Genomic DNA, 14,671 nt, shown 5'->3' on the forward strand with positions numbered 1-14,671 from the left:
GCCATAAGAAATGTACAGTAGTTAAGAACATGTATTCAGCATAAAAAATCCCTTGATTGGAATCTAACTCCCGTTTAGCTGTGAGCTCCAAAATAAATCTTTATCTTTAAAATGGGAACAGGAGTCTACACAATCCTTCATGATTGCTGTGAGGTTTAAGGAAATATCCTTAGGTCAGCAACTAGCACCAAGGAAGCTCTCAATAAATATTAACTATTACTTTTAATATAGATGTTCTAGTCTATGTCAGTACTCCTCAATCCTAAATTCTAGTTGTTCCAATTTGCAAAAAACACTTTTTAGCTACTTCAAATGACTCCAAAATAAATAAAACCCAGAGCCAGGAGTTAGTACAGCACTCAGTACTCAACCCCGGCTGGATTCCTGGAAGGTTTGCTGAGCATCACCAGGTGCAGCCCTGGAGCCCCCGGGACACCCCCCAGAACCACCAGGGTGGACCACGTATCCCCAACACTTGCACAAAACCATCAACCTGGCTAGCAACACTCACCAGTCCCTTGACTGCCTGAAAACTGGGAGGGAAAAGAAAAGATTTGACAAAATCCTAACATATGAGTGACTGATTTTAGTGATTACAACTACTTCATGTGTATCACCAAATCTCCATTATGACATAAGGTTTCTGCAATATTATAAAATGAAAGCCACATAATAGAATTTGAATATTATTATATTCACACGTTCCTTAGCTGGTTAGAATTAATAGGAAAATGCATAACACTTCCTGCACAAGTGCATCTAGGGAAACCAGGATATATTTATTCAAAAACTATAAAAGGTTACAATATAAATCTATCAAAATAAGTTTTTAAAAGTTCAGTATTTATTCAAACTTGGACCAAATCAAGAGAACAAACACAAATGAAAGATGAAAAAGAAAAAAAAAAACCTAGCCAAGGAGCAAAAAGAAATGTCATCAATACACACTACACAGATACAAATCTAAAGTTTTAATGTAAGACGAACAAACTCTGAGTACATGTGTTTGCTACCTTTCTCCAACATTAATGTAGTAAATGTTTTCATATTTAGTAAAAACATACAGAGTGTACAAAACCTTCAATCATATGTGAAGTGGTCTAACAAGCATAAACCAAGTTAGAATGGAAGATTTCTTTTTATGTGAAGATGTACAAATTTTGAAAGAAAAGTTGAAATAAATCCATTACCACGTGTATTGAGAGGGTGGCCACAAAATGCTCATTGTTTGCTATTGTATACAAAGAACACACTGCAGGGCTGGAGCAATAGCACAGCGGGTAGGGCGTTTGTCTTGCACGCAGCCGACCCAGGTTCGAATCCCAGCATCCCATATGGTCCCCCGAGCACCGTCAGGAGTAATTCCTGAGTGCATGAGCCAGGAGTAACCCCTGTGCATCGCCGGGTGTGACCCAAAAACCAAAAAAAAAAAAACCAAAAAAACAAAGAACACACTGCCCAGAAATTATCAAAATCTTGGTGAGGGGTACGACAGGTACCAGCCTAAAAGGATAAATTACTTAGTTGAGAGCTTAAAAAAGTAAAGATTGAAGTAAATTATATAACATGAGTTAAAAAGATATACAATGTACAATTTCAAGAGGTTAGAAAATTGAATATTGTGGAAAAAATTTATTAGTCTGTACAATTTGGTTTTGATAAACTACTGGCTACTTGTTACAGTAAATTACCAAGAATTTCATTGCAATAATATTTTTCCCACACACATCAAAATCAGGAAGCAATATGCCTTTCTCAAATTGTCATTTAGTGTTTTTTCCCCCCAACCACTTCAAAACAGAAATAGGTTTTTGAATATCAACTTGTCATTTATGGAAGTCATAAGATACAGATATTCATATACATTATACAAGCTACAGCTGAGCTACTCAGACAAACACCACCATTTAGGGGAAAAATGTTGGCTTGATAAGTGTCAGTACTACATGAGACTATCTGTGCCCCTCTGAAACCAAAATGGGGGAAACCCTTATTGCTACTCTAACACCACGTAACTAAAAATGCTGCACAAAGGCTCAAGAATCCAATGTACATCACACAAATAAAACTTCAATTAAAGCAACTGAGCTACTTATTGAAGTGAAAAATGTAAGATCAAACTTATTTAACATATCAATGCTATTTTAAAAGTATCATCAGAACAAACAGAGATTTAATTATAAATTGACCTGGGATACATTCAGTAAAGAGATTTTTGCGTAGGTACTAAAGGAGACTCTCTCAGTAGACATCCTAGCAGAGCTGTGGAGTCGTGCTTGTTGGGACCCTCTGCCAGGCTTGATGATACCTGTGTCATCTCCCAGTGGTTCTCTAGGAGCTCTACATACCAATTAATTCAGTAATTGATAGGCATATTTAAGTGAAAAGGAGACCAAAAGTAGGCTTTGTATCAACATATACTAGATGGGTGGCTTTTTTTTTAATCACATGATAAATGTAAATCATAAAATCCAATGTACTAATAAAGGTACACCTATTTTATGTTACATAAAAGACGGCAGACTGCAAACTGCATGCTTACCATAACATTTTAGCTGGGAAAGCAGATGAGTGGGATTTCTTGCAAATATTTACTGCCATGATACATAACAAATATGTGCAAACTGCAAGGTCCCTAAAATAGCAGTTAAAGAATTTATGTACAGAAAGATGTCACTATCTGATCAAATATGCAAGAGATGGACTTTCCCAGAGTTTATAAGACAGAACAATAACCCCCACATGCTCCTCCTCCACGGACTTCTTCCCTGTGTGACAATTTCACTCCTTTATTCTGGTTCTCACTTTCCCAGAGTCCTGGTGTCTGAATGATCTTTTCAACAAGTTCCTCAAAGGCACACTGTACACCATCACAGGTTTTTGCACTTGCCTCTGAAAATCAAAGGAAACAAAGTCACATAGTATTTTCCTTTCTGACCACATTCCTCACTTTTCTGGGAAACTATTACAGAATAAATATCAGTTGGCAATATATAAAGAACCAAATCAGCAATTTCTGCCCACAGATTTATTACTAGAAAATTTCTCCCAACTCTTAAAAGTTGAGCTATTTAAATTCTGCCCACAGGAATACTAGCCTATGTGTCCAAGATTTTGTGATAGTAAATGGTAAAGGATTTGGGGGGATAATCATAAATTTACTTTAGACTTATTTTTAAGCATTTTTTTGCAACACCCAAAGTTTTACTCAAATATTTTGCAAAACATCTTTCCTAAAAGACAATTTTCTATCTACATAATGTTTCACTTAAACTAGTCCTTTTTTCAGGTATTCTCATTTCTTAGAATAAGGAAATTTAGGACACAAGTTAAAAAATCTAGTTGTTTTGTGCCTGCATTCAAGTACCTACCAATAATAGCTGGATAAATTACATGTAGTTGCAGACACCAGTCCCATTTTAAATTTATGTTCATGAAATACATGTGAATATTAGCATTTTCCCAATCCTACATTTCCTTAGTGATACCTTTTCCACTGATAGAGGTGATTATTTTTTTTTACCTTAAAACTCCTTGATCTGAACTGGTGACCTAGTGTTTGTTTTTTTGGTTGTTGTTGTTGTGTTGAGAAGCAATCTGATAGAATTACTGATCATCTACCTACAGATATCCCAACCTATCTGCACAGACATCCCTATGTTCTATCTGTTCTCTTATTGCAATGGATTAACCCTTTCCTTACTTGCTGGGATACCATCCTTTCTTCTCACTCACTGAGAGATCATGTGTCTAAGGACTAACCCTTTCCTTACTTGCAGGGATACCATACTTTCTTCTCACTTACTTAAGGACCATGTGTCTTCTCTACTGGATCACACCAACTAGTCTGAGTCCACTAAAACTATTTTCCATTTTACCGACCTACCAACTCACCAACCAACCACCCTGTCTTGCAGCCTTCAGAACTCTCCAGCAGCTATTCCATTTTCCTACTGTCTTTCAAAGCAAAGCTGTTTATAAAGAGTTATCTATATCAGATTTTTCCTTTTTCATATCTCATATTCTTTCCTCATTAAATAACTCTAATTAGGTTTCTATTCCCATCATTCCATTAAAACTATTCTTTTAAAGAATGCCAAAACTCTCTGTTACCAAATCCAATGTTCTCATCTTATAAGATAAATTCAGTCAATTTCCTGCTTTAAAGACACGGTTCCCATGGGGTTAGAGTGATAGTACAGTGGGGAGAGCATTTGCCTTGCATGCAGCTGACCCAGGTTCAATCCCCTGCATCCCCTATGGTCCCCCTTGAGCACTGCCAGGAGTAATTCCTGAGTGAGAGCCAGGAGTAACTCCTGAGCATCACTGGGTGTGTCCCCCCAAAATAAAGCATATATATGTAAAATATATAATTTTTATATATATATAAATAGTTTTATATACAACTATATATATATAAAGACACTGTTCACAGGGCCAAAGAGAAAGTTGGTGGGTATTTACCTTGAAAACAACCAGCCCAGGTTCGATTCTCAGCATCACATATGGTCCCCACTGGGCACCACCAGGAGTAAACCCTGGCCATTGCCAAGTGTGCTCCCAAACAAACAAAAGAGATACTGTTCTCTTGACTTCCTAAAGATACCGATATTCTCCCTCACTGGTCTGCCCTCACCATTTTTATTTGTTGGCACTGTTTACTGATCTAAATGCTGCAATATCCTTTTCTACCCATTTTACCCATAATGTCACACCCATTCCTAAGATCTGAAATACCGCTTAATATGCCAATTGCTAACATGTCCACTAGTGGATTGGTCTGAGTTGGTCTAAGCAGAATTCTTGGCTCCCCGGTCGCCTACCCAAGGCTGCTCTTATCTCTGTCTTCCAGCCCTGCTGGGGACAGCCCTAGCGGCTCCGGCCTCAGTCAGTCAAGAAAGGCTGGGCAACCGCTGGCACTGCAGGACCAAGCAATACCAAATCCTCTCTCCTGGCAGTGAGCCACTGGTCCAGATGGTCAGAATCCCTGGAAGGAGCCTGGGGCCTCTGGGAACCACTCTTACCCCTCTCTCCACTAATAAAAATAAAAAAAAAACCTACTAAATTCTGCATTAAACAATCCAAGTACAGATATTCACACACCTACCTATAAATAACATAGAATGTTTCCGTGCAAATTTCAGGCCTTCATTTCTATCAACTTCACGATTTTCCTAAAAGATAAATGCAAAGCTCAGGAAAAGCTACCACAGGATGGAATTTTCTAGCACATGGACATTTAGCATTTCCCCTCAAAAGGTCAAGAGTATGACTGCTTACCTTATCAATTTTATTTCCAACTAGCATGTTTACTATGTCATTTCTCGTACAGTAGGTTTCCAATTCATTTAACCAATTATCCAGTTTCACAAAGGTGTCTCTCCTTGTGACATCGTACACTGAAACAGTTATGGATTAAGTAAGCATTAAAAAGAAACAGTAATGCTGGCTATCTGAGGGTCACTCGGAGCAAATGTCACAGAAACACTGTTTCTTCTGTCCCCCTTGCCCTGGGTGCCAGGGATTGAATCCACAGTCTCACCCAACTTTAGATGGGCATTCTGCCACCCAGTCACAGTACATCCCAGGCAAAACTCCCTATAATTTATCCCCATTCATTTCTAACCAGCTTTCAACAAATAGTAAGAAAAACACTTTTTCAACAAAATACAATAAGAATGCACATTAAATTCTAAAATTAAGTGTAGTTACAAAATGGTATCTAGTGATGTATTTCAAGATTGGTAAAACAGTCTGCTAGAACTGGAAAACCACATGCAAAAAAATGAGCTTAGACCTTGACCTGACACCATGCACAAAAGTCAGATCAAAATGGATTAAAGACCTCAACATTAGACCACAAACCATAAGGTACATTGAAGACAAGGTCGGCAAAACCCTCCACGATATTGAAGATAAAGGTATCTTCAAAGACGACACAGAACTAAGCAATCTAGTAGAAACAGAGATCAACAATGGGACTACATTGAACTAAAAAGCTTCTGCACCGCAAAAGATACAGTGACCAGAATACAAAGACTATCCACAGAATGGGAAAGGATATTTACACAATACCCATCAGATAAGGGGTATCAATGGTATATAAAGCACTGGTTGAACTCTACAAGAAGAAAACATCCAACCCCATCAGAAAATGGGCCGAAGAAATGAACAGAAACTTTACCAAGGAAGAAATACGAATGGCCAAAAGGCACATGAAAAAGTGCTCCACATCACTAATCATCAGAGAGATGCAGATCAAAACAACCACGAGATACCACCTCACACCACAGAGACTAGCACACATCCAAAAGAACAAAAGCAACCGCTGTTGGAGAGGATGTGGGGAGAAAGGGACCCTTCTACACTGCTGGTGGGAATGCCGACTGGTTCAGCCCTTCTGGAAAACAATATGGACGATTCTCAAAAAATTAGATATTGAGCTCCCATTTGACCCAGCAATACCACTGCTGGGAATATATCCCAGAGAGGCAAAAATGTATATTTGAAACGACATCTGCACTTATATGTTCATCGCAGCACTGTTTACAATAGCCAGAATCTGGAAAAACCTGAATGCCCTAGAATGGATGACTGGTTGAGGAAACTTTGGTACATCTATACAATGGAATACTACGCAGCTGTTAGAAAAAAGGAAATCATGAATTTTGCATATAAGTGGATCGGCAAGGAAAGTTTCATGCTGAGTGAAATGAGTCAGAAAGAGAGAGACAGACATAGGAAGATTGCACTCATCTGTGGTATATAGAATAACAGAGTGGGAGACTAACACCCAAGAATTGTAGAAATAAGTACCAGGAGGTTGACTCCATGGTTTGGAGGCTTGCCTCACATTCTGGGGAAAGGGCAACTCAGAGAAAGGATAACCAACTATAATGTAGTCGAAGGCCATGCGGGGGAAGGGTGTTGTGGGCTGAATGAGGGCTAGAGACTGAGCACAGTGGCCACTCAACACCTTTATTGCAAACCACAACAGCTAATTAGAGAGAGAACAGAAGGGAATGCCCTGCCACAGTGGCAGGGTGGGGTGGGGGGAGATGGGATTGGGGAGGGTGGGAGGGATGCTGGGTTTACTGGTGGTGGAGAATGGGTACTGGTGAAGGGATGGGTTCCTGAACTTTGTATGAGGGAAGCATGAGCACAAAAGTGTATAAATCTGTAACTGTACCCTCACGGTGATTCACTAATTAAAAATAAATAAATTAAAAATAATAATAATAATAATAGGACGCAAAGCCCAGCAAAAGAAGTAATCAAACTGTCCATCCAGAGTGGAGTTAAAATTGTCATAAACATTGATCCTTCATTGCAGGGAACAGAAATAATAAACAGTTGCCGAAATTGCAAAAAAAAAAAAAAAACAGTCTGCTAAGCAATATTCTCCTTCCTTTATAAAATGAAACAATATTAGGTCAGTCGCTGGTACTACTGTAAGAGAGACCGACTGCATGTGGATTTACTCTCAATTATGTCCCCTTCAAAATGGGTTCTAAAGACAAATAAATTAGTCTGAGTCATTATTCGTTAACTGCCAGACTATTCTGACAAAACATTCTAAATGTTTGTTAGTATTAAATGAAGTAATTATGACTTTAGTTACATAACAACAGCCCTAAATGAAAATAAAACAGTCATATTGCCCACCAAATAAGGACATCAGAAATTTTAGAAAAAATATTTTTAAAAACAATATGTCAAAGTAAAAACTTACCTAATATTACGCCCTGTGCACCTCTGTAATAGCTGGGAGTTAATGTTCTGAACCTCTCTTGACCAGCAGTGTCCTAAATGTAGTAATCAATATCACATAAAACAGAGGATAAAAGAAACAGAACTTGAATACACTACAAGGAAAAAGTCAACAGCATTATAAAAATAATATCAATGCAAGATTCTCTTAACACTTGAAATTTAAATAAATTCTTGTTGCATGTAGTAAAAATAACAGATACTGAGCCATCTCTTTAAAAAAGAAGTAACTTCATAAAGTTTCTGTACCATTTTGAATTTAGGATTTTTCATCACACATGAGACCCATTACATTGAAAGTCATGGTTCTCGATTCTAAAAACCTAACAAAATTCTCTGATACAAAATATATTGCTGTTTGAGTCCAAACCCAAGAGATTCTGACTTAACTGATTGGGGGTATGACAGACATTTGATGAGCTTTGTATGCAAGAGGCCTGAGTTCAACTCCCCACATCACATTCAAGGCAAGGAACAGCCCCAGAGCACCACCAGGCATGCCCCAAAGTCCCCACCCCACACAGTTTTTCCAGAAAATTCTAGTCCGGGGTTGGGTTTAAAAAGAAATTACAGGGGCCAAAGCAATAGTACAGCAGGTAGGGCCTTTGCCTTGCATGCAGCCAACCTGAGTTCTAATTCCCAGCATCCCATAAGGTCCTGCAAGCACCGTCAGGAGTAATTCCTGAGTGCAGGGCCAGGAGTAACCCCTGATCATCACTGAGTGTGACCTGAAAAGCTAAATAAATTAAAATAAAAAGAAATTTCAGGGATATCTTACTTTAGGTCATTTTTTGGTAAGATTCACTTAAGTATTATCTATTTCTGTTGAGACTATGTATGCATAAAACCAAACTACTCCTTACTATATGTTTCTGAAATGGAGGTACACAAGCTATGACATGTAAATTATGAGGAAAGAACCTCACTGACTGAACCACCAGCTTAATCGAAAGGCCTATGATTCTTGCCACAGGTTTGCTGCTCAACTTCTGCTGGGGAAAAAGAAAGGAACAGACTAACAAGTGCTTACTTCTGGGCTTGGTTCCTACTTGTCTTTTTTCTTATCATCTTTAGCCTGTAGCTTCAAGGGACCTAAATTATGCAAAGCAGCAGTTGGCAATCTGCTGCCACCTGTTTTATCTAATGTTATATTAAATAAAATTTTACTGGAACACAGCCAGGTCCACTCAGTTAACACTGCCAGATGGCCTTGCCTGAAAGTTGAACTAAATATTTACCATCCAGCCTTTGAGACCAGCTAGTTTTATTCAGCTAGAGTTAAGTAGCCCAGCAAAAAACTAAAGCATTCGGTAAATGTCAACTCAGCTCCCAGCGCCATGGCTGTAAAAACGTGAATACAGCTATAGGGAAAACTGTAAGGCTCCTGAAGGGTTACTAACCCCTACAAGGTTTTATAAGACTAGAAAGAAACTTTAAACCAGCACTGACAGGCTCCAGCAATGCCTAGTTTCATTAGTGCCCAAGTAGAGACAGCTTTAAAAACAGAAATAAACAAAGGTACAGTGTTTGAGGTAGCAGCCCAGAAGAGAAACTTAAGAGGAAAATAATCATTAAAGTAAGCCACTCGGCACATCTATGCCTCTTCCACAAGCAAGTCTACACAAACACAGAACATTCTCACTTTCATATTCCAAACGCTATAACAACCATCCCTGCCATGCTGAAGTGAAAACGTAACAAAATTAAATTTTTGAAATAGACTCAAAAGTAACTTCTTTGGACAAACTTCTTTCTCCCAGTTTTCTGCAAGAACTGCCTTGGATAAGTAATATTGCTCAATTTGCTTATTTGACTTTTTAAAAGACAATAATGTAAATTAAAAGTTGTATAAGGTGGCCACACAATCTAAAGCAGGTAATATGCCTTAGATGATGGTAAGGAACAAGAATGAAATGTTTTAGTCTCAGGGTTTTTTTTATAGAGATAATTCTATTTGCATAATGAAAATGGCATACTTTAATAAATTAAATTCCAGAACTATCAGAAAACACTTGAATATGAGTTTGATTCCTTCGGTTGTATTCACTGTGATCAGCTTCAGTACAGCTTTGATGAATGAAATGTAATATAAATTACATTTATATTACTGTAATCTAGTTAAATTATCCATAAAGCCCAGAGCACAGCTGGACACCCGGGGAGAAGATGTCTCACTCCATGCTAAGAATATCCAAAAACTATAAATAGCTTCAAGGACTCCCTCTTGACAAACACCCCCACAACAAACTTTGAGTTACAGTTTGAGGAAACTGTACATAAACTAACTTGTCAGAGGAAAAAGTGCACATTTGCCCACATCTATGCCTGAAATGTGTATTTCCTTTCTTTTACTTTATGGTGCGTTTGCCTGCATCGATGTCTGGGAAGTATATTCCCTAACTTTAGGCCATTTATCCCCATTCTGGAGAAATCCCTACTTGGGCTATGTACGTGCTTTCCATTCTGAAGAAGCCCATGTTCTTTCTTGAGCAGGTTACTCTTCTTTTCCACTTAATTTCCCAAATAGACTTGTTTTATTTTACTATTCAGCTCCCGGAAATCTTTTCTGAGGGAAGGCCACAGATGTGGAAAAGCCTGAGTAGGATTTAGGATGGACTCTCCTTCCCTGGCATATTCGATATGCCAGAAACAGTAACAACAAGTCTCACAATGGAGGCGTTACTGGTGCCCGCTAGAGCAAATCGATGAACAATGGGAGGACAGTGCTACAGAGCTCCTTCCCTGCCAAGAGCAATTCCTCACACCAGCCTGAGTTTCACGGCTCCCCGAGAGAGCAAGTGGCAGAGATCACTTCCCATACAGGGCAGTATAAGTGGAACCCAGGCGTGATTTGATGACCACTGCATGAAGTAGGTGAGGTGAAAGGTGGTCCCACCTACACTGAGCAGACTTTCATCAATCCTAAACTTCCCCAAGTCACTCCTCCAGGTGGAGAGGGAAGCACAGGCTCCCTCTTTTTGCTCCCCACCTCACATAAACCACCTGGTGAACCCTTCTTACTTCCTGTGGGAATCCTGTCTTCCACCTGCAACACACTTACTTAACAAGCATATTGTATGTGAGAAAAAAATGAGAAAAACCTTAGACACATTTACATAGATACTGGTTCTGTGTGGGAAGATGTGCTTTAGATGATGTGAGAGGTCATTCAGAGAAGACTGACAGATGAGTGAGATCAATCAAGGCACGACCACTTGCTGTCTCCCTCTGTAACTGCTGCCCAGATAGCATTTAGGATTTATTCACCGCGCTGAAGTGTCTGGATTTTGGAATTGCTGACATATTCTGTTACGTTATGAAAATATATACTTATCTATTTGATTATCATAGTCTAATGTGGAAACTGACTTTAAAGTAGTCAATTTAAATAACATATACATATATATATATATATATAAAACATATGTTTGGTAAGGAAGGAAGGAGATAGGAAGCAAAGAAGAAATGAAGGAGGGAATGAGGGGGAGAGAGGAAGGGAGTAAGAGGCAGAGACAGGCAGCCAGCGACAGACACAGACATAGAGCATCTTGCATATTTTTCACAGTTAATTGTCACCTTATTCAGAACTGTAGCAACATGCATCTAAAAGGTTGGGTTTACATACAAATGAAAAGTAAAGGGCACTAGTATTAAAAATGAAATTCAAATCACACAGATATTTATAATCATAAACATGAAACAAGACTTTTCACGAGATTTGTCTTCTCCACGAAAACTGCCTTCTAGTGTTGGTTCAGTCCAGGTTGAGTTTTTTAAAACTTGAAACACATGTGATAACAATGATCTCTCTGACCAGCAACATAATTTTTTAAATATACTTTCATCTGTTTTTTTAATATTCTAAAGGGATTTTTTAATTTAAGTAAAAACAAAAGTAAATTACCCAAATAAAAGATTTATCTATTGTTTATCCTTAAACAAATAATAAATCTCCCAAAACCTATTGAATATAAGTTTTCAATTCAGCTCTGAAACACTACATATACTGATTACAGCTTCTCGAAAAACTTCTAATATTAAACATACACATACACACACGTAAAATCCTTACCCATATTGCAAGTTTTGCCTTATTTCCATCCACTGAGATTGTTTTCACCTTAAAGTCAACACCTGGAAGAAATCAAAACTTTGGTAAGAATCTCAGTTAAAATATACTTTGAAACCAATTACGATGAAATAAAAAAATAGAAAAGCCATTTATCTATGAATTCTAATGCCCAAATCACACCCCAAATACTTAGAATTATGAATACAAAGATAAAAGACAAAGTGCCATTAAAATTCAGCAGCACCTAGTCAGGATAAATAAAAATCAAATATTTGTAAAATTCATTTCCCTGCCTATACTTTAAAATAATTAACTTTAAAAAATTCAATGTAAGCTGATTACATGTGCACTTAAAGCCAAAGCTGTCACTCACAGTACTAATGTGTAGAGACCAATGACTGATGTGGATGAGGAAAGCTTTCGGCGGGCTCTCCAAAAGTCTGTTACTAAGAGTATCCAGCATCTGTACATAGGGGGCCAATCTCTGGCTGAGGCCTTGACTCTAAGAATGTGGAGGATACCAAAGGCCTGGGGCCAGAGCAATAGTACTGTAGTGGGGTGCTTGCCTTGCATGCAGCTGACCCAGATTTAATCCCAGTACCACATATCCACACAGGTCCCTCACATCCTGCCAGCAGTGATCCCTGAGTGTAGAGCCAGGAGCAAGCCCTGAGTACTACCAAGCAAGGTCCAAAACCCAAAAATAAATAAATAAATAAATAATAAAGACCCACTAACTTCTTGTCTTTGTTTTGTTTGTTTATGTCCTAACACAACCATTATGCTTTATATAACCTTACCAGCAATTATTCTTTATTCCATCATTTAAAAAAAAATCTATTCACAAACTTTTGTGTGTCCAAAAATTTTTCTAGGAATTTTATAAATGAAAGAGGATGCTCAAAGTTCTGTGAACATGCTCTATAAGTACTAATTTATGTAAGAAGAAGTGCTTCTGAGTCACATAAGGTTTCACTATAGCAAGCACCCCCCAAAATACGGCTTCCTTGCCGGAAAAAGGAGTTGACATGGGCCATCTGGCTTAAATGAACAGTAACTGCCCACATGTCTTTAAAGAATATCAAAAATAATATGCAGTCCACCCTCCTGACCAGAGGGAAAACATTAGCTCAAGAAGCTTGGTAAAAACTTTCAAAAGATCTTATTAGCTTGTCATAATTAAATCGGACAGTCCCAACTAAGATGAACAGCACCCTGATATACTAAATGCTTAACAACACCTGTCATCAAAATAGACATAGATTAGTAATTCTAGCAACCCATCAAACACACAAATTATGTAATTAAAGAAAGGCATTTCAAAACATGCAATATGACAGATCTTTCTGTATGCTACAGTTAAAAACAAAAATACAAATAAAAACAGCTTAGTGTTTTAGGTCAGAATAACAAAAGAGTTGATAAGAACTGTTCCTAAAGTGACAGGGCCATTAGTGAAAGGAAAACTAATGACAGTCTCTTTACATCATACAAAAACCTAAACCCATGAATTAAATAATTTTGCATTTATCAGGTCCAGACAAAGTAACATAATTATTGACATTTTATTTATATTGCTTTAAAGTAAAACAAAACCCAAGAAAATTCACATGATGGAAATGAAACGGTTCTGACCTGATGAGAGTACTAAATGAAAGCCACTACAAGGCACCACATAGAGAGAGTGGATAAATTCTCACGGTTTCAGGTATCGCTGTCATACTGTTGTTAACCAATTTACTTGAGTGGGAGCCAGTGATGTCTCCATCCGTCCCAGCCCTGAATTTTTTAGCAGCCTCTCCTTACTCATATTTCCCACTGATTGGAGGGTCAGGCACAGAAATTTTAAAAACCATGAAATCCTGATGGGATATCAAATAAATGGGATGAAACAAGTCCAGAAGTACGCTCACAGTATATGATAACTGCAAAAGTGCATGAAAAAGGACAGTGTTTTCAACAAATGGTGCTTTGAACACGAGGATATCCAAATACAAGAAGGAAAAAGATAGAACTCCCATCCATACTTCACACGCTATCCAGAAAATTCAAATTGGGGGTCAACGTGATAGACAGAGGGAAGGGCTCTTTGCCTTGTATGTGGCAGACCTGGGTTTGTTCGTGACATCCCATAGGGTCCCCAGAGTCCTCCAGGAGAAATTACTGAATGCAGCTCCAGGACTAACCCCTGAGCACTGCCGGGTGTGGCTCCCAAAATCCAAACCAAAATTCAAATCAGACCAAACTGAAACATAAAACCATTGCAGCTTCTAGAGGAAAACTTAGGAGAAAATTATTGCAACTTTCTGCCTGGCAAAAAATACAACGCTACAATCACCACCCATTCAAGGAAAACCTAAAGAGAGCCTGGGCCATGGCTGAGTGTCCACACGTGCGTTGCCCTGTGTGAGGCCCTGGGAGGATCCCTGGCACAGGAAAGCAAAGGAGCATAAAGTCCCCGTGCAAATAGAACTCGCCAGTGTTGGTGCCTACCTCATGTGCAGCCCGTGGTAGGCAGCTCTGCTGCTATGTGGGACCCACCATGACACAATGGGGTGTGTGATCACCACAGTAACACAGCTAGATTGTATGCAAGCACCATATCAAAATGTGTATGTGACCCTCACTGCAACAACATCAAAGGGCAGAAACACTGACAATCGATATTTGGTTAAAATAAAAACTTCTGTTCTTAGAAATGCAGTATTAAGAGAATGATAAGAGTGACAACTCTGAAAATATTTGCAAATGATCTTGACATAGATTATTTAATGAAAGATTAAATGCAGAATAGACAAAGTGTTTAAGCTCATTAAGAACACAACTAAT

The 14,671-nt window shown here is 38.4% G+C and overlaps 1 protein-coding gene across 1 annotated transcript in view; it reads right to left on the reverse strand.

Annotated features, from left to right (window-relative positions):
* Nucleotides 1-758: 758 nt before the first annotated feature.
* The window catches only part of RAB18 (RAB18, member RAS oncogene family), a 32,056-nt gene continuing 18,143 nt past the window's right edge, over nt 759-14,671 (reverse strand). Inside the window, exons 3-7 of the mRNA XM_004605379.2 lie at nt 11,843-11,904; nt 7,733-7,805; nt 5,281-5,399; nt 5,108-5,174; nt 759-2,892 (exon numbers count right to left, since the gene is read on the reverse strand). Of these exons, the coding sequence (XP_004605436.1) occupies nt 2,717-2,892; nt 5,108-5,174; nt 5,281-5,399; nt 7,733-7,805; nt 11,843-11,904 (497 nt within the window). The 3' untranslated portion in view covers nt 759-2,716. The remainder of the gene's footprint in view (nt 2,893-5,107; nt 5,175-5,280; nt 5,400-7,732; nt 7,806-11,842; nt 11,905-14,671) is intronic.

This window comes from Sorex araneus, chromosome 9 (genome assembly GCF_027595985.1).
Source record: "Sorex araneus isolate mSorAra2 chromosome 9, mSorAra2.pri, whole genome shotgun sequence".
Lineage (NCBI taxonomy): Eukaryota > Metazoa > Chordata > Mammalia > Eulipotyphla > Soricidae > Sorex > Sorex araneus.